The 18,861-nt window shown below is 38.6% G+C and overlaps 1 protein-coding gene across 2 annotated transcripts; it reads left to right on the top strand.

Moving 5' to 3' along the window:
- The first annotated feature begins 741 nt into the window (after positions 1 to 741).
- Positions 742 to 18,493, top strand: LOC122822984 (SAP30 binding protein). 2 transcript variants are annotated; one of them, XM_044102159.1, is made up of 10 exons: positions 742 to 934; positions 2,764 to 2,873; positions 5,915 to 5,959; positions 9,337 to 9,376; positions 13,069 to 13,157; positions 16,031 to 16,122; positions 16,330 to 16,442; positions 16,560 to 16,618; positions 17,433 to 17,523; positions 17,803 to 18,493. In XM_044102159.1, the coding sequence occupies exons 1-10, from the start codon at positions 799 to 801 to the stop codon at positions 17,982 to 17,984; spliced, it is 957 nt and encodes a 318-aa protein (XP_043958094.1). In that variant the 5' UTR covers positions 742 to 798; the 3' UTR covers positions 17,985 to 18,493. The 2 variants fall into 2 exon arrangements, with proteins under 2 accessions (XP_043958094.1, XP_043958093.1); XM_044102158.1 differs by having other exon boundaries at positions 773 to 934; positions 17,806 to 18,493.
- Positions 18,494 to 18,861: the final 368 nt, after the last annotated feature.

Here is an 18,861-nt window from a genome sequence, read left to right as displayed (position 1 = left end):
GCGTTTTGTTTAAAGCAGTCTGTCAAATATAAGTTCAAAATATGTAGCTAAAATGTTCGGTTTTTTTATTTGCACTGATCTTACTACAAAAATAGTGAGATTACCAAAAGTTGCCTGAATCTTTCCAAATGGATTCTGCAAGTCACCTTAAAAACACCATCATGACTATGGTTTCATGGCATTATGCTGTCACCACCGTAAACATGGTGGTGACAGCATTATGCTGTGGTGATGCTTCCCCTCACCTGGAACTGGGAAGATGTAAATAAACACAAAGCAATCGTGGATATTCACCTTGTAACAGGATGATTTCAAACACATGATGCTTTGTGTTAATCTATCACAATTAGTCTTATTAAAATATATTAAAGTTTATGACTCTATGTGGCCTAATGAAAAAATAAATCAAGGGCTAAGAATTGTTTTCCAAGGCACTGTATTTTAAGAGCCATTACAATAAAGATGTTTTATGATTCATAAATTTGCCGTTTTCTTTTAGAAGTCAAAATATTAGCTAACACTGCTTTATGTTCTAATAATGTTGCATTGTTATTATGTAGCTTGTATGCTAAACCTTAAAAGTAATGTTAATACAGATATAGAGGCATAATTTGTGTTACACATTTCAATATAAATTTTCTGTAAATAGTAACATAAATACATAAATATTCTATAATTTTCACAGCACGACGTAGCAATAGACGATAAAGAACTACATTTCCCAGTGTAGCTCCGGTGGTTTTTCTGCGCATTGCTTCACTGCGCAGCTGAAGCTTCTCGTCCGGTGACGTGTTTAGTATGCGCTCACAGCCCCGCTGCGTTTATGCGACTGAAACAGTTATGGCGAGTGGCAAAAAAAGCGCTCTGCTTTCATCTTTAGCAGATTATGGAGATGATTCGGAGCCCGATTCCGACCCAGAACCAGAAGATTCAGGTGATTAAAAAAAAAAAAATTATTACCGCAGCTTTAATCACAATAAAACCCAATATTAATTTGTTAATTTTGTTTGTGAGACTTCCATGAGTGTGAGCTAACAGTTAGCTTAACCTACTTTATACTTTTTGTTGGTTTTAGTTGTTTAGAAACCTTAGTTTATGTTAAATCTGGTATTATTGTAGTTAAATTGAAGCTTTGCTGACAAATTATACGTGCATTTTAGTTTTTCAGAACATTATTCCAGGCTATGTACTTTATATCGTGAGCTCAAGTTTACTTGATGATTTATTTGGATGTTCATTTGTGTTAAATAAATGTCTGAATTAGAAGGGATGTACAAACATGCCTAAATTGTGTTACACCAGTTACATACTCTTTGAAACACTAAATGTGAAGCCGTTATTTAATTTGTGAAACTCAAACTAGGACAGTTTTAACGTTTAACCCCCCCCCCAAAAAAACAAAAAAAAAAAACAAAAAAAAAAACATTTCTATCATCTCAGAAGGGGTCCAACTTTAAAACACCACCTTCTAGATCATGGGTGTCAAACTCCAGTGCTCAAAAAACGCTGTCCTGCAGTTTTTAGATGTGTGCCACAGGTACAAAAGTCTGGGATGAAATGGCTTAATTACCCCCTTCTTGTGTAGATAAGTTCTCCTAATTATTCTATTGAGATGTGGTGCAGCAGAGGCACATCTAAAAGTTGCAGGGCAGTGGCCCTTCAGGACTGGACACCTGTGATCTACATAAATTAAACCTGGACAGGATTATTCTACACTAAAAACAGAGTTGAGTGCATTTTAAAATAAAAAAATAAAAAATCTGGGGTAATTTGTGGCTTTCAATTTTTTAGCTTTTCACAGAGTTGAGTGCATTTTAAAATAAAAAAATAAAAAATCTGGGGTAATTTGTGGCTTTCAATTTTTTAGCTTTTCACAAAAAGTTATGGCATTAACAGAGCAATCATTACAGAAATGCATGCTTTAATTAATTTGTTTTCAATATGTCCATCAATCGTAGCTCAAAAAGACTCGTGAAGGAAGTAAAACTTCATTAGTAGGAATAAATTATCTAAAAACCTAGTACTAATCTAAAAATCGATCAATAAAAACAAGACAAGCTCTGATCTGTACTCTAATTGACATACACAAAAAAAATCACCAAACGTCCATAAAACAGAACATTGTAAACGTACAGATGTTTATCCCATCGAAAAGCTGTATTTTAAAATGCATTTGTGGTCATTTCACTCAAAGCAACACATTTTTTAAAAAATGTTTAAAAATTGTGTGTTTTAAGGGTCTAAATTTAAGTGCATAAACTCCACTTTTCCCACTATTTCTACTTTTATCACCCGTGTCCTTTTCTTTACAAAAGTAGCGCATTGCATATAGAGTCGGTTGACCTTTGATATGGAGGTAGCTGCACCATGAATCCGGTTACAGTTACTATTTCAGTATCAATGTCTGTTGCAATCACAAAAGACTTGTGGAATGTGATATTTTGGTATTTCAAATATGAAGCAAACCATTTCTGCTAATGTAGTCAGCCTGTTGGATCGACCTCTGGTGTTTTAGTTTGATTGAAATAATGTTAGTCACTCACAGATAAATCAAATTTGGTTTTGATGGATTGAAAAATGTGATGTCCTCTCCCGGCTGTGTCCCTAATAGGGCTTAAGCAAATAAACAAATCATTCGTTTCTGTGTTAATTTACTAACTCCAAGCCACAACACCAAATAAAAAATAGTTTTTAAAAGGGGAAGCTGGAGCCTGTTTGTAACTTCCCTAAGGCGGTGTCGGACCTTTGCGTGTTTGTGTGCAGGGGGCCACGGAGGGGGCCTGGTCTATGGCTACGGGGACGACGACCTGAACCGGACAGAGGATGTTCAAGATAGAGCATCTGGAAACGAGGACAGCCACGACAGCAACTCGGTCAGTGTCGGAGCTCTGAACGCGTCTTCACAGGTTAAATCTGGCTGCCGTTAAAATCAGTCACAAGTGGAAAGAAAACATCCAGTAATGCTCAGCAAACGTACAGCTGTTTCACTGAAATGATAAAAACTGAAGCAAAACGTGACCTTGTAATATAAATCGAGACGCTCAGTCCTACAAGGACGACCAACAGTTTTGGTTCGTTTTCAGTCCTGACCTGTTGAGTCCAGTTACAACTGCAACACATTAAAGAAATAAAAAAAAAAAAGGTTAACTTTTATTGATTGAGTAGTTTTGGATCAAACAGAAAATGAAGAAAATACATTTTTTTCTCTTTTGGCATCAAAAGATGTTTCCCTAATAAACTTTATCGAATTTTTCCTAAACTCATACAAGGTTAATCAGAAGCAGGCGATCTTTGATGATGCATTTATAGGCTGAATAATTCTGAGAGATCTCAGTTTCGATGCTGTTGTTGATCAGCAGCCAGCGATGATCAAGATAAAATTGAACCGTTAATTGGTGCATTGATATATATATATATATATATTTATGAATATGGCAGTGTAGTGGTGATTAACCAAACACTTTCTTCATTTTTTTTTCTTCCCCAGTACTGTAATGTCCACCCATTCGTCTGAAATGTCAAAATATTGGTAAATGCATTTACTTTCAGAGTTAATTGTAGCAAACATCGACTGTAAAAGAGAGAAAATCCTCCTGCAGGTGCGTTATTATGGGTAGTTGTTCTGAATCCATTAGGAAATAAAGGAATGAAATCATTTTGCCTATTTTTACAACAGAGCAAATGAGCTTAACCTTCTGATTTTAAGAAAACTTCAAACAAAAGTAATAAAAGAACAAATATTGTCTTAGGAACTTCAAGAAGTTTGAGTTTTAAAAAGATTTCTTGAACAGTTGTCTATATTAGATGGCTGATTATGTGATTGTTGGATCATGAGTCGTACTACAAAAAAGATATTTCCTAGTTTCCTGTTAATTTTCTAAAAGGGTTAATCTGTTTTTATTAGTATTCTAGCAGCTGTTTTATCTTTTTAAGAGGGGAAAAATGAGCTAACAAATTAGTCAGGAGCATTTCTCTTTTTCTTTTTTTTTATGATAATGCTAGGCTAGGTTAAGATTTACAGTCAGGTCTAAACTGAACCCAACTTTTTTTTTCTTTTTCTTCTTTTTACTCTATTTGTGCCGCGTGTGGGTATTTACAGGCAGTTATAGAAACATAAAACCCAAGGTGTCATGCTTATTTTTTGAATAAATTGCATTTTTTTTTTTTGGGGTTGGAGGCCAGGTTGGAATCATTGGTAATAAGAAAGCAATAGCTTGCGTAGTTTTATAATAATGCGAGAAATGATTAAATGAATCAGGTGGAAGTTTTAACAACACAAGGCAGCAGTTTTATTGTGAAGCCAGATTGCTAAAAATATGTTTGTGCCTTTTATTGTTTTTAATCTATTTTGTGTAACATAATTTTATACATCAGTAGATTTTATAACCTCCATGTAAACTGATCACGTTGGAGTCACTATTGTCAATGAAGTTTGTGTGCGTGCGTGTGTGTTTTTCTATGTTTGTTCACCAAAGTAACAGATTGTACTTTAATAGGTTGAAAAAAATGTAGTTCACCTTGCCATGATCACAAATAAAGTTTTTATTATTGGAAAATAATAATCAGGACAGAGCAGCACATACACTTTTTGGTGGATATCGGTATTGTTTTACATTTTGTATAATTAAACAAACTATGCATGTCAATAGAATAATTACCTTATAAGGAATTTTTTACAAAAAAAAAAAATAAATAAATTTCTCCTCCTCTATGATTTTTATTGTCTCAAACCAGAAGCAGGGGATATATTTTAGTCTTTACATAGATCTACATTTTAGTTTATAGCAGTGGCTAGTATGAGCTGTGTTTTGTTGGAGTAACTGCATTTCTCTGGGAATCTTTCAATGTTTTTTACCCAAGTCATTTCAGAATAGGTATTTGCCAACCATGTCCAAATGTGGCACCACAATAAAGCAAATCCAAAACTGGCAATTGTTTGAGAACATGTTACCCTAAATGGGCAAAGCCACATAGTTTCTAAAGAGAAGTTTGACTCAACATGCAGGTAAAGCCTTCAGTAGGTTTGCATCTTGTTGTTGCTAACTATTCAAAGCGTTGGACTTTAGCCTAGCCTTTTAGGCTAAAGTTATTGTAGATAATTTGTAGTGTGGTTTCAGTTAATCATGTGCATAAAAAAACTGTATTGTATTTCTTAGTGCTTTAAACATTGTACAGTTTAAAAACCAGTGTCATGGTCCTGGATTGCTTTTAAATTGAATTTATGCCAATTTAACTATTGACAGCTGATGTTTGAATCATTCAGCAGCTAAAGAAAGCTGAAACGATTAATCGTGATTAATTTATTACTGAAATAATCCTCAACTAATTTAGTAAGTGATTAATTAACTGGACAAAAACACGACGGTCTGCTGGCTGAATGACTGCTCTTGTGTCCAACCACCAGACTTTGCAAGTTTTCTGGGGGAAACTTTGTATACATTTTGTATTTGACATTTAAAAAAGTGTTACATTTTCTTTTTCTTTTCTGTGTAAAAATGACTAAAATAGTAAAATGAAAAATCTGGAGAATGTGCCAAGTTTTTTTTTTTTGTTTTTTTTTTTTACCTGATTGTCAGAGCAATTGATTAATCATCAGAATAATAATGCATCTGACATATAAAAAAATGTGATCAAAAAATGAATTGATCACTAAAATAATCATTAGTTGCAGGCCTAAAAGCAAGTTAACATTAACACGAATGGTCATAATGTAACGTCTACTGATGAATCTGTAATCTAGTTCAAACAATTTCAGTCTGTCCCCATCTTTTTCATAAAGTTAGCTGAATAATGTTTAACAATGTTGGAGTCCTTTGTGTTGCCTGCCTGGCCCCTGTCCTGATCTTCTGCCCTCTGACCCCCCCCCCCCCCCCGGCCCTACAGTGTTAACCCTCTGCGTTTCTTGTGTTTATAGGATATGGACGAATCAGACGAGGGGAGGGACGCAGATGATGTGGAGGTATTTGAACGACGACCTGTGGTCGGGCGGATTAGATTTGGAAGTCAATGTTGCCCACTAGATGGTGTTGTGGGATCATGTACGCCTGGATGTTAATCTAACAACTGATTTGTTGTGTCTTAAACCCTCCAGCGGCGTGACTCGCTTAAAAGGATTTGAGTCGCGCCACATTTTTTGCGCCTCGAACATGTCGGGCTGTGAAGCGGAGGGCGCCGAGCGCCAGGAGGGTGGCGCCCTCTGAGGCTTTGCTTTGTAACCCGCCTGTAGTCTGATTCAGCTTTGTCTGCTAAATTCGCCGTGCAATAAGACAGATAACAGCACTGTCAGTGTAAACATTACTCTAATCGAAAAAGTTTTTTTTCAGCACTCGTGTGCCGACACGTTTGAGACTGTACACGGAAAGCAGAAAGTCATGTTCAGGGGAAGACAAGCCGATGCATTATTGTTGACATGTTTTTATCTGATCTGGTGTGATGTACGCTGCTGTCTCGCTGTAGAAATGTTTTCGTGCTGCTTATTAACGCTCATTAGCTGACAGGAGAAGAATAGATGCTTGTTGGCTCTGCTTGCTCGCGTTATCTGATGACTGTCAGTGTTCGCTCTCTGCAACTTGCTGTTGTGAAACTTTTCTGCTTTTCTGTTTCACAATTTTCCTGCTTGGTTGTCATTTTTTCTCTCTCTTTTTTTTATGACATTGATTTGTTTTACGTTCGGTTTGGACATTTGTGGGCAGGCTAGAGGAAAGAGGCGGAATATCTAGCCTCCAGAGTGAAGTTGGTACAACGGGGAATTTTTGCTAATTAATTGTGCTACATTTGTTTCTTAAAACTCTTAAACCTTCTTAGGATAGTGTTTTAAATCAAAATAAAACACTAAAAGTGTGTTTCAGTCCGTTTTATAAGCAAAATCAGTGAATTTGTCTACTGAAGTTAAAAATAATCTTTTTTTTAGCAACAAAAGCAATAGAAAACTGCTTTTTTTTAAAAAGATGCAAACACATTACGGATGCTGGTGAATTTACCTCTCTGCCATTTTTTGTCACTTCATACCTTCTGTTATGTTTTGACAAAAAGCAGCTGTCTGCTCCATGGCATCTCTTATGGATCATCTTTCGATTTATTTCCCCCTGTTTGGTACTCGCTTTGACAACCAAATGACGTAGAGTTTAAGATCATCAAGTCATTGTCCACTGCAAGGAAATGCGATTATGTGACTCAAAAAGATACTATCTGCCAGCAGGAGGCGGCTTACAGACCATTTGGTCACATTTCATAAGAATCCCAGTTGGGGATGAGAGTCATAGTCAGCGGAAAATGGGTTTAATCTAAAATCTTCTGAAAATGATCTGTTAATAATTTAGATTATACATGAGATGTGAATGTTTCTTCTTTTCTTTAAGGTGGGAGCTCCTGGAAACACAGCATGTCTGTGCGGCTGGTTTTTATTGGTAGCATGTGCAGCATAGAGAGGAATGCTGAGGTGATGCAATATCTCATGAGTAGGTGGGAAACCAGCGCAAATAAAGAATCTTTTTTCCACCATATTCCTGTCAAATATATTTACGTTTATGGAAAAGCCGAGTTTTACTGCTCCGCATCTCCAGGATTTCTTTAGGTTTTAGAGGCGAACTTTGATGGATGTTTTTATCAACATGTATAAAGTTTGTATATAAATGTTGATTTCAGACCTGCAGGACTAGAAATGGACCACTAGTGGCAAGTATCGATTTTAATTTATTCAGATTTTTTTTTTTTTTTTTAAGAGCTACAGTTGAACCAAAAATGTAATTTTGATTCTAGAATGACATGAAATGGACATTTCTTAAAAGATGATAGAGAAATAGTGTCTCATCTATATATGCAAACATGCAAACTCCATGCAGAAATACCCCGGGCCGGGAATAAAACCCAGGACATCCTTACTGCTAGGCAACAGCTCTACCAACTGCGCCACTGTGCATCCCTTGCTATCGCAATATATTTATTGATTTTTTTTGTTTTGTTATCCAGCCCTCTGTAAGCCCAAGCCCAAGAGTGTCAATACTTTTAGTATTAACTGCATATTGTACAAAAATACAATAAATTTTCAGTTATTTGCCTGTGATGTTGCGTTACTAATTAGAGCAGCTAGCATTGCTAAAACACCTGTCTGTATGAACTCCCTGGAAAGTAAGTTGAGCTTTAACTTGATGCTGAGATTTTCAATGAGCCACAATTGTTTCCAGTCCAACATGTTCACTAAGAAGCTGTGGCGAAAATCTCCAAAACATAAAACGGAGCAACTTTGTATTTTTTCGTTTAGCCTTCCTGTTATCTGCGAAAAGTCTCTCTGTCTCTCTCTCAGCCTGGAAGAAAAGAAGACACTTCTCTGCATTTTGCAGATAATAACTTCCTTTTCTTCCTCTTTCTTCATTTTTAATCTCGTTACTGTTACTCAAAATGGTTAATCTGAGTTTCTTTCAGTAGCAACACTCACACTGAAGAGTGTTGTTACTTAGAAACTCGGCATTGGTTTACAAAACATAACAGTTAGCTTGTTGGCGAGATGGAAAACATAACAGGAACAAACTGTCAGTATTCTGCCATCTTTAGAGCACTCCTCTACCTCTTACAAAAGTGCATTCACCTGCTTTTTAGGCTGAACTTTAAGGCGACTTCATTAAACTTTTAAGGTTTTTTTCATATTTGAAAATGAGAATGTGTTACTTCGGCTAAATGAGAACCGATCGTTAAGGAGGCGATCAATGAATCGTGACCGATTTCTCAACCGTAGTGCTGATTGTTGTTTTGTTTTGTTTTTTTTTGCCGGGCATACACGCTCCGTTTGTCAGAACTCCCCTGAACTTTGTCCTCCTCCCTTCTTCTCCTGGCGAGGGCAAATCCTTTGATGTGCCTGCGTGGTTGCTAGGCGATGCTTCATGTCCTGTGAATAACAGCGCTGTTGTGTTGGACCTGGATTACCTTCAGAGTGCTGGCACCGCACCACGCATATTTTAGAGCTCCTCCTCTGGCTGAGCCGAGGCATTCTCTGGAAACCGAATACATTTACAATCCTTCTCCACCTCTCAGGAACTGTTCTGGGATTTGTTTTGTACAATTAGCTTCTATGCCAAACTTCTTTTTTTCTTTTTACTTTTTTTTTTTTGTACCGTTTTAGATTGGGTGGAAAATTAGCCTTAATCTGTTGCACTGAAATTAACTGTTCTAGCCGACGCATAGGTTCATCATTTCCTGTCTTCTGCTTTTCACATTTCCTAACACAGAGTGTAATTATTATTGGCCAGATTTGTTTTCTGACCAAATTAAAATCTAAATGTTGGACTATGTCTCTCTCCTTTTCCTCCCGCCCTGTTGTTTTTTTTTTTTATTTTATTACAGGCATCAGAAGCAGAGAAGAAGGACCCCAATGAGCTTGTTGGTGAGTAATATGTAATAATGACAGCTTCTCAAATGATAAACAAGCTCATAATCCTCAGTACTTGTTTCCTAGAAATATTTCTCATAAACTGGGATGGGATATCATGCACTTTATTGCTAAACCTATTCATTAGTTTGCCATCTCAAACTTAGTTACACCCCAACTCGCTATAAGATGCCAGCCAAGTTAGTTTTTTTTTTTGGTCAATTTTTTAACATTTCCATACACGAGTGAAAAATAAAGGACATAAAAACCCCAAAACAAACAAAAACAAGACGAAAATAGTACATAAATGGAGAAGCAATAATAGTAAAGGAAGCACAAGTTTATTATACATTCACTCTTTTATACATAAAGCATCATCAAAGTCAAAGTATTTCCTGCATATTTTTTGAACATACATCATGGAGTTCCAGCAAAGTCAGGACACAAACTCATAAAAAAAAAAAAAAATCAAATGTCATTGTGTATTTAGCAAATCATTTTTATACATTTCAAGAGTGAAAAACACAGTTTTATATCCTGACAACAATTATTCAACTTCAACTCCACAGGGAATTTTATAAGAATTTCAAACCATTCCTCCAGAAGCTCATTTGTGAGGTCAGACACTGATGTTGGACCCCATTGAGCATCTGTTCCAGCATGTTTATACAGCAGGTTCTCACGAAGTTGAGAGCAGAACATTGTCAAAAAACGTGTTGGTATCCTGAAGCATTAAGGGTTCAAACCAGTTCTGTTTAGTCCGCTTTAATTGAATTCAATGACTTATTGATCTATGAATTTGGAATAAAGGTTAGCTTTTAGTTTATAAGTCAAGCATTATTGAAATTGGGGGATTTTCTTTTTGTTGTTGTTGAGTTAGTTGGAGAAATTTCAAAATACTTTACGTTGTCCCTACTGTAGAATGCAGAGTATCATCCCAAGACTTTATTAAAACATTAATAAATTGCATCCTACATTTATTCGATTTGCATTGTTTTTGTTTTTTTATTCCAAAATGTGGGGCTGGAAAAGTTTAAAAACATACCTTGAAAATGCTTGAAAAGTCCTTGAGTTTTACTGGGAAAAGTGTATAAACCCTGAATGCTGTAGAGTGTGAATCTGATGTTATGATTTTTCATGTTTGCAAGTTGTAAGTTGCATTTAATACACAATCCATTAACTAGACCAGGTTTAGTCGGACCGTTTGCCAGCTGTTTAGCAGATCTGACTATCAGGAGTCGACAAGAAGCTGCTAGTGTTTGATGAGTAATTGTTTACCTGCACAAGTGGGCATGTATGCATCAGATCAGACAGGATGTGACTGATACAGGGAGCGGTTTCATTCGCCAGCCTGACTGAAAACCTCTCTTCTTACTGTTTGCCATTCCACGCGCTGGATGCGGCTTAAGACGCCATGTGACGTGAAAATAAAGCAAATGAAACGCATTCTTAGACGTTTTTGTGTTTCTGAACCGCAGATCAGCATCAGTGTCGAGGCTTTTAGGTCTTTGATATTCCAGCGGTGGAGCTCTTCCTCCGCAGTCCTTTTCCATCAGTAAATGTCAAGAGCGTTTCTGGCCAAAAGCCCCGTCACCAGGGCTGAAGTCTCTGTTCTTTGTCCGTCCGCCGAAGAGACAGACACTGTCCAAAAAAAGACCCTCGGGGCACAGATCGCGCCTTTCACTCTGGAAGACAGATGGTCATTTGGAAACAAACTACAGTCTTTTCTCTGTATGTTACAGTCTTCTTAATGTGCACCAGTACTTTTTCCCCAGTCGGCCCTGACTTATAAGCATGGTTATTTATTGCGCAAGCTGTGATTTATTGGTGGCCGCCCAGACAAAGTGAAGCAACAGAGGTTTTTTTTGATGCTTCGATGAGAGTTTGGTGAAAGCTGCAGTTTTCCAGTAAATCTCAGGTTGTCTTTAGCAGATGGGTGGCCTTTTTACCATGGCATAAGCCTCGTTTCAGATGCCCTGAGAAAGTGCCTATCTGTGTTGTAATAAAATGCCAGGCCGCCGCCTAATGAGTCATCAGACTTGTTGTGTCAGGCATTTGTCATGGCTAGAGGCAACACTTTTTATTTCCAGATGTACCTACAAATGAGCATTGCTACCCATGCTTCTGTTTCACTAAAATATTGTTTGAATAAAACCTGTATATGCGTGTGTAGGCATTGTGTTTCTGCCTAGTCAGCAAAAACAACCCTTTGACCCAGAGGAGGGTGATTGATAATATGTCAGCTGAAGAATAGGGCCCAGAGGGAGGTCATGCTCCGATGTATGGAGGTCAGAGTGGCGGGAAATTGATTTCAGGAGTTTCTTTTAATGTTCGGTAGGATAAAACTGAGCAACACGCCTTGTTGGATGACAATAGGACAGAGTGACGGATGTGTCTGGAGGAGTCACTGTGTGAGATTCTCAAAATGTAGCCTTGAAGAAAAAATAGCAGTTTCACAGTATTTACTCAGATTTAGAACAAGCTGGAGCAGAAACAGAACAGAAACCTTTACAGAAACAACTCGGACAGAATAATCACAGGCTACATTTAGTACTAATCCTCTCAGTCCTATCCAAAAATTTGATATAACTGATTTAAAACAAACAAACAAAAAATCTAAATAAAAATAGCATATTTTAACATTCTTAATAAAATAAATAACGGGTTGACATTGCTTCTTTTATTCCTGGTACAATCAATACACATGTAGAAGAGTAAAAATGAACTTGTCTGTAACTTGTGTGTGAAGTTTCATAGCGATGGGTCACTAACATTTCAGGACAACTTAATAATTTAGGAAGGTCATGCTGTAATGTTTTAACAATTTAAAAACTTGAACTTGGTTCTGACTCGTGCCCGGTCCAGACACTAAATACAGCTCGGCTCACTTTCCAGGTCGCATGTTGGACCCAACGGTTTTATAATCTGGCTGGTCAGGACAAAAGATTACAGGAAAGTGAGCAGGAAGAATTACTGCTTCTACTGCTAATTCTTGACTTAATTGAAAGCCTTGTGTTTTAGTGGAATTTTCCTCCGATGTATTTTTTTTATTTATTTATGTATTTATTTTTTTTAGATAAAATGTTCGCCAGAGACCAAGTCAGCGCTTCAGAAAATGATCTTGTTGAGTCAAGTTTTAACCCGTCTATGTTCCTCACTAAAAGCCAGCACCCACTTCTGCTGTTACAAACACACACACACACACACACACACACACACACACCTATAGCACGTTTTTAACAGTGTGTCTGACAGCAGCGAGTGAAGGCAAGGAGCGCACGCGGGTGTGTGTGTGTGATTGAGATATAGCGGTGACAGTAAAGAATGCCTGGCCTGGAGTCAGGGGGAAACAGAGCGAAACAAGTGACAGGCCAAAAGGAGGGAAAGGAGCCTCCCTTCTCCGTACAAGCCCTGACAGCAGCCACTCCCTGGCTGCAATGTGCGCACTGTAAAACCTACACTTACAACCAGGGTGCACAGGAATTCCCCACTGCTAGATTAGCATAACACACACACACACACACACACGCATGCATACACGCAAACAACCCATGTTTCAGAAAGCAAATAAAAAAAAAAATCCATGTTCACCAGCTTTCTTTAAGAGTGTTTACTCAGTTAATGCCTCTTCATGTGAGGACAGGTTGGAATATAGAAGGAGTCATGTTTGTTTTTATTGGTTTTTTAAATGTTTTTTGTCTCGTCAGCGCTCTTCTCAGAGAAGGTGAGGAACATGTCACCCAATGAGATCCGAATCCCTCCAGAACCCGCGGGACGCTGCTCCAGTCAACTGCAGGTACCCAGCCCTAACGACAAACCCCATACATCAACAATGTACATGATTTAAAAAAAAATAAATGTAAAAAGTAAAAACGTAATTATTGCTGCTGTAGTCGGGATTGAGTAGGTTTAACATTCCAAAGTTATCAGGGTAGGGCAGTAAGGGTGTGGTTCGTTTCAGAGGCCCTATTTTCTGTAGGCTGCTTAGAGCGTCAAATAAACACTTTTACACTCTCAGTGCTTCCTGTGAAATCATAAGAACCTAACACTGGTTCCCATGGAAACATTGACAAATTTTCCTTCGGTAGACGTATATCAAAGCTTGACATTTGAAAGTGGGAGTTAGGGCTGTGCGAAATGGCATAAAGTGAATTATTATGAATTATAGAGCACTTCACTTCGATAAGGATAAATGGACGACAATATAAAACACTCCCAAAGATCAGGAATGTGGATGTGATGGGACTTTTAAGACTGCAGAATCTGTAAATATATGATGAAAATATGTACTTTTAGTTAAGTTATTGAACAAATAAGCACAACTAAACATGTTTAGAAGAATAAAAATAACTTCCAAATGTCCTTGCTGAACCAAAATGTTGCCAAATGATTCTTTTTCTTTTTTTTTTTCTGGACTGAGCTGCTGCTTTTTCTTCGCTTCAACTAGGACTGCAACTAGAAATTATTTTAGTACTCACCTATTTGATTGATTGCTCCATCAATTATTCAGTCAGTTATTCTGACGATTAATCGATTAATTGGATAAAAACAAATGGGCAAATTCTACAGATTTTATATTTAACCACTTATGACTTTTTATACATGAGAAATACACTGAAATATGCAAATAGAAAAATATTTTATCTAATTTTTAAATAAGAAAACATTTTATTACCTAAAGTACCACAGCGTCTCATTCTGTAAGTCAGTTTGAACCGCATGAAGCTCAAACTCTGCCACTTAAGGAGTTTTAGCTTAAACATATTTATGGACAAAGGTGTTTTTATCTTACATGCATATTTATTTTGTACATTTTTTGCTGAAATTCTCCGAGTATGTATTTTTTTTCCCAGCAAATTGACTTATTTTTAAGTAACGATTAATTGATGACTAAATTAGTTAGCGATTAATCGATTTGTCACTATTAATTTGATTAATCGTTTCAGCCATTGCTTCAAAATCTGACATTTCCTCCCATTTTTCTCAACCTCACCGTCTCCCTCACTCGTTACAGACCTGATGTGGGTAGAGTCACGTGAAAACGGACTGTAACGTTTTCATGCACAGCTTTGCACAGCCAAAGACAAAAACACAGAGAATACCGACACGGGCAAAGTGACGTCGGCCATTGTCATAAATTTCGTCGTTGGATAACTTTCGGTTTATGGCCCAGACCTAATGGGATGATAAAAGCTGCGAGTATCTACAAAAGCCCAGTGTGTGTGTCCTCAAAAGTGCTCTTCTGCACACACCCAATGAATAGGTTAGGATGTTTAATCGCCCCCTCTGGAAACAGAAATATATTTTGGTGGCTACATAAATTCTGAGTCTCCCCTTTAATTAGAGCAGCGTCTCCCTCTCAGTCACCTCTCCCCTCTTTCTACTTCTCGCCGCCGCGTTCAGAGCGCCGCTCGAGTTTGCTTCCTGGCGAGGAGGTAAGGCAGGTCAGGACACACAGCTGACTCTGAAAGCGCCCAGCAAACACGGTCGCCCCAGGGCTGGCGCTCCCCCTCCTGTCTGATGAACATCTGATGATTCACCCGAGCGCCCTGCACGCCCCTGCCTTCAGGTCACGGCAGCAGGAGGTCGTGTACCTTTTTAGTTTCTGGTTTTGATTTGATTTTGTAAAACTTGGTTTCAGCAGTGTTCAAGTTCAGAAAACACAAATGAACTGGAGAGAGTGGTAATCTGGTTTGGAGATTCTGGATCTACCTTGGGGGGGGATTTAAAGATGGCTGCCTGGAGAAAGGCAGCATGTTTTGATGGTTTTGGATGTGACCATTGCTTCCTCGTTTTAATAGTCTGAATCCGTTTTCTTAGAGAGTTTTTCCAGCTTTTCTTTAGGAATGACATGACTAATGGAACAAAATGATTAATCAACTCTAATTGAAAATGTTTGCAAACCCCAAAGATATGCAGGATGACAGAGATTGTTTGGTTTCTCATATATTTGGTGGCAAAAAATCATCATTGAATGAAACATTTACATTTCAAAATACAACAGAAACCCATTATTGGTCGTGATTTAGATAATTTAGCTCACCTAGTGCCGCCCAACCGTTACTTTGAGAGCAAGTTTTGTGGTTTTGAAGCTCTGACTGTAACCAACCAGATTTAGTTGTTTTAATTTGAATGCCACAAAATGTTGTGATTAGAAGAATTTCAAGTCCATTTCGCTCAGATCCTAATTTAGCGAAAGAATTCGAGTGTGGATTTTGAAGGAAATGGATGCTGACGAGACTCCATGCCGCAAATATCTCAGCTGTTATATGAGGACGTTGGGATGCGACTGAAGATTATTATTTTACATTAATAGTCATAATATCGAGAGAAAAGGTTTTTCACTCTAGTTTCCAACTTTTTTGTCTTTCTCCTATTCAATCTGGGGGGAAAATCCATTGTTATTTACAACATATCATTTTTTGAGGCATATTTTAACATAAATGTCCAGCTGTTGGAATAGCGCTACCTGATTTATTTATTTTTTTTACTACAGAGTAAAACTGAACGTTGTCCAGGAGTAGTGATTTTGTATTTCTTTTGGAGCTTGGTTGAATGTTCCTCTGTGGCATCAGAAATATATTCTGATTCAGAACTTATTGTAGAAATAATCAATGATTTGACACGTTCAGTCTGTTTCCGTTCACTGACTCGCTCATGTGGTGACAGGAGAAGATCTACAAACTGTACGAGAGAAAAATCCACGGAGACTTTGACACAAACAGCCACATCCAGAAGAAAAAGGAATTTAGAAACCCGAGGTATGCACTCAGCTGAGGAACACATGCCAGTGACGCACGCACTTTCCACACAGGCTGTCACTTTTTCCTTTTTTTTTGTCCGTTTTGAGTGAAAAGACCACACAAGGTCATTAACACTATCCAGCCTCGTCCTGTCTGAGACAATCTGACGATCCGGTCGTGTTTGAGCAGCTTATCACTGACCGGACTTCGTTGGTTTCCTTTCAGTATTTACGAGAAGCTTATTCAGTTTTGTGGAATCGATGAACTGGGGACGAACTACCCAAAAGACATGTTTGATCCTCACGGCTGGTCTGAAGACTCCTACTACGAAGCTCTCGGTACGTCCTCCTTCACACTTAATTCATGATTCCAGCTGAGAACCCCTCGTTATTATTATTATTATTATTATTATTATTATTATTATTATTATTATTATTATTTTATTTTCCTTCCAGCCAAAGCCCAGAAAGTGGAGATGGACAAGCTGGAGAAGGCCAAGAAGGAGCGGACCAAGGTGAGCCGAACAAAGAAAAAGCAGGATAAATATTCTGTCAGTCTTTTTTTTTTCCAGTGGCAAGTCTCAACCAGCTGTGCTTCATTTTTACTTAACGATCTTCATCTGAGGCAAAAGTTGCCTTTGCCAAGTTCAGCTCTCGTAACGGCCCAACCCAGTGCAGGTTTGCAGCTTGGCTGTACTCGCTCGGATCTCGTACGTCAGCTGTTTTTTTTCTCCGGTGGAACCGAGCTCTTCAGATTTTTTTTTCTTCTTCTTCTTCTTCTCTCTTGGTGATATTGTTGCCGTCAAACTGTCTGTGACTAATGCGAGCGAGAAAGTAGGTGGTTAGAAAAGTGCCACATGCCGCCGTGACGCGCCGCAGCATCAAATGACACGCTGCGGCGCGTTTCCACCTGTGGATGTTTGACTAACAATTTTGCAGTTGTTGTTTTTCCGTTAAATAAATAACGCAGTTAAAATCACATGCGAATAAGTTTGATAGGGTTATTATCCATCGTTCTCTTCCTTACCGCCTCCTGTCGTTTTCTTCGGCTTTTTCGCCGGTGGCGACGTCCGGTCGCGGAAAAAACAAAGTGTTTCTTTGCGGTTTCGCAAAATATCCAAATTTCGACACGGTGGAAAATATCACATCGTCTTGGCGCAAAGGACGATTTTGTCAAACTTGGCGGGTTTAATTCCAGTTTGCGTAACTATGCGCGCAATCATTGGAAAAGCAGTTTGGGAAATATTGGATTTGAAGCGAGTTTACGGTGGAACAAAGTCGCCAGACTCTGAACGGCTCCTCAGCGACGTCTCAATGTGTTTTCTTCAGATCGAGTTTGTCACGGGAACCAAGAAAGGCACCAACCCTTCCAGCACAGCGGCCTCCACCACCAGCAGCAGCAGCTCCACCACCTCCACAGGTAACACTGGCTGCACAAAACTCCACCCGGGAAAGTTAATGCGTGAATAAAGTTTTTCACATGTCATTTCTTATTTAATGGAAACACCAAAATTGCAAAATTGGGTTTTTTCGAAATTAGTGGAACATGGACAAAGTTTTGCACACGTTTGTAATGGAAACCCATCTAGCGCCTCACAGCTACGCCTTTCTGGCAGCCTCTCTAATGAACAAAATGGTGATTAATGAACTCTTAATGCAGCAGGAGTTGTGATTCTGCTTTGTGTTTTGCTCCCGCCAGCAGACGCCCAGAAGAGGAAAAGCAAATGGGACTCTGCGATCCCCGTCACCCTGGCCCAGCCCACCCTCATCACCACCACGGCCACCCTTCCCGCCGTCGTGTCGGTAACCACCACGGCTAGCGGCACAAAGACCACGGTCATCTCTGCGGTGGGCACCATCTTAAAGAAAGCAAAGCAGTGAAGCTGATGACGGAGAGCAGAAAGGGCCACGTGTTGGATCATGGGAGCGGCCAGATCCAGACGGATCCCGTTGGATTGAAGTGTTGATGCTAAGAACCAGCAAAACCCTCTGCTGAACTTGGACTGATCAAAGCAGTGGACTGCCTTCTGGAGCCGGGACTGTATCTGCACCACTGCATCCTAAAGCCAAAATTACACCTCTGTGGTGTCTGATTCATGCAGATGTTTTTATACGTCAGCAACGCCTGGAAACTTAATGATTTCAACGGAGCGCGTTCCTAAGCGGACTGGGTAAAGCGAACAGAAAGCTGTTTATTTTTATATCTGTAGTTGCAGTGAAATATAGTCCGTTTCTCTCGGTTGTGTGCAGACCTTTTTTTTCTTTTCTTATTTTTGCATTTTTGTTTGTGACATAGTGAACACCTTTCAGACAAGTTCATTTTTACACTTCTACATGTGTATTGATTGTACCAGGAATAAAAGAAGCAAATGTTGCCTTTTCAATTTGAATTTTTGTTTACCTCTCAGTTCATTTCCTAAATAGTTTTTTTTTTCTTTCTTTTTCGCCTTAAGAACTGAATTATCAAAACTTGGGAAGTCTCCTTACACTTCACTAAAGTTTGTAGACCTTCAAGGTGTTTTTGAAGATAGAAGAAATGTTTTAGCTTTAGGTAACTAAAATCCCTGGTGAGATTTTGGCACCGGGCTGTGAGGTTTATGCCCAGCTGAAGGCTTGGAGCTGAATCATTAATGACAGTCAGCTGAATCACACACACCTCTGGCTGCAAGCTGTGACAGAAGCCATCCATTTGGTTCAAGCGCATGAGCAAATGTTTGCGTTCTGCTTGTACCGCAACGTGTTTTTGCAGAGTCCGGAA

Source organism: Gambusia affinis, linkage group LG20, assembly GCF_019740435.1.
Source record: "Gambusia affinis linkage group LG20, SWU_Gaff_1.0, whole genome shotgun sequence".
Taxonomy (NCBI): domain Eukaryota; kingdom Metazoa; phylum Chordata; class Actinopteri; order Cyprinodontiformes; family Poeciliidae; genus Gambusia; species Gambusia affinis.
The sequence above is the reverse complement of the archived record's forward strand: the minus strand, read 5'-3'. Positions and strand labels throughout refer to the sequence as shown.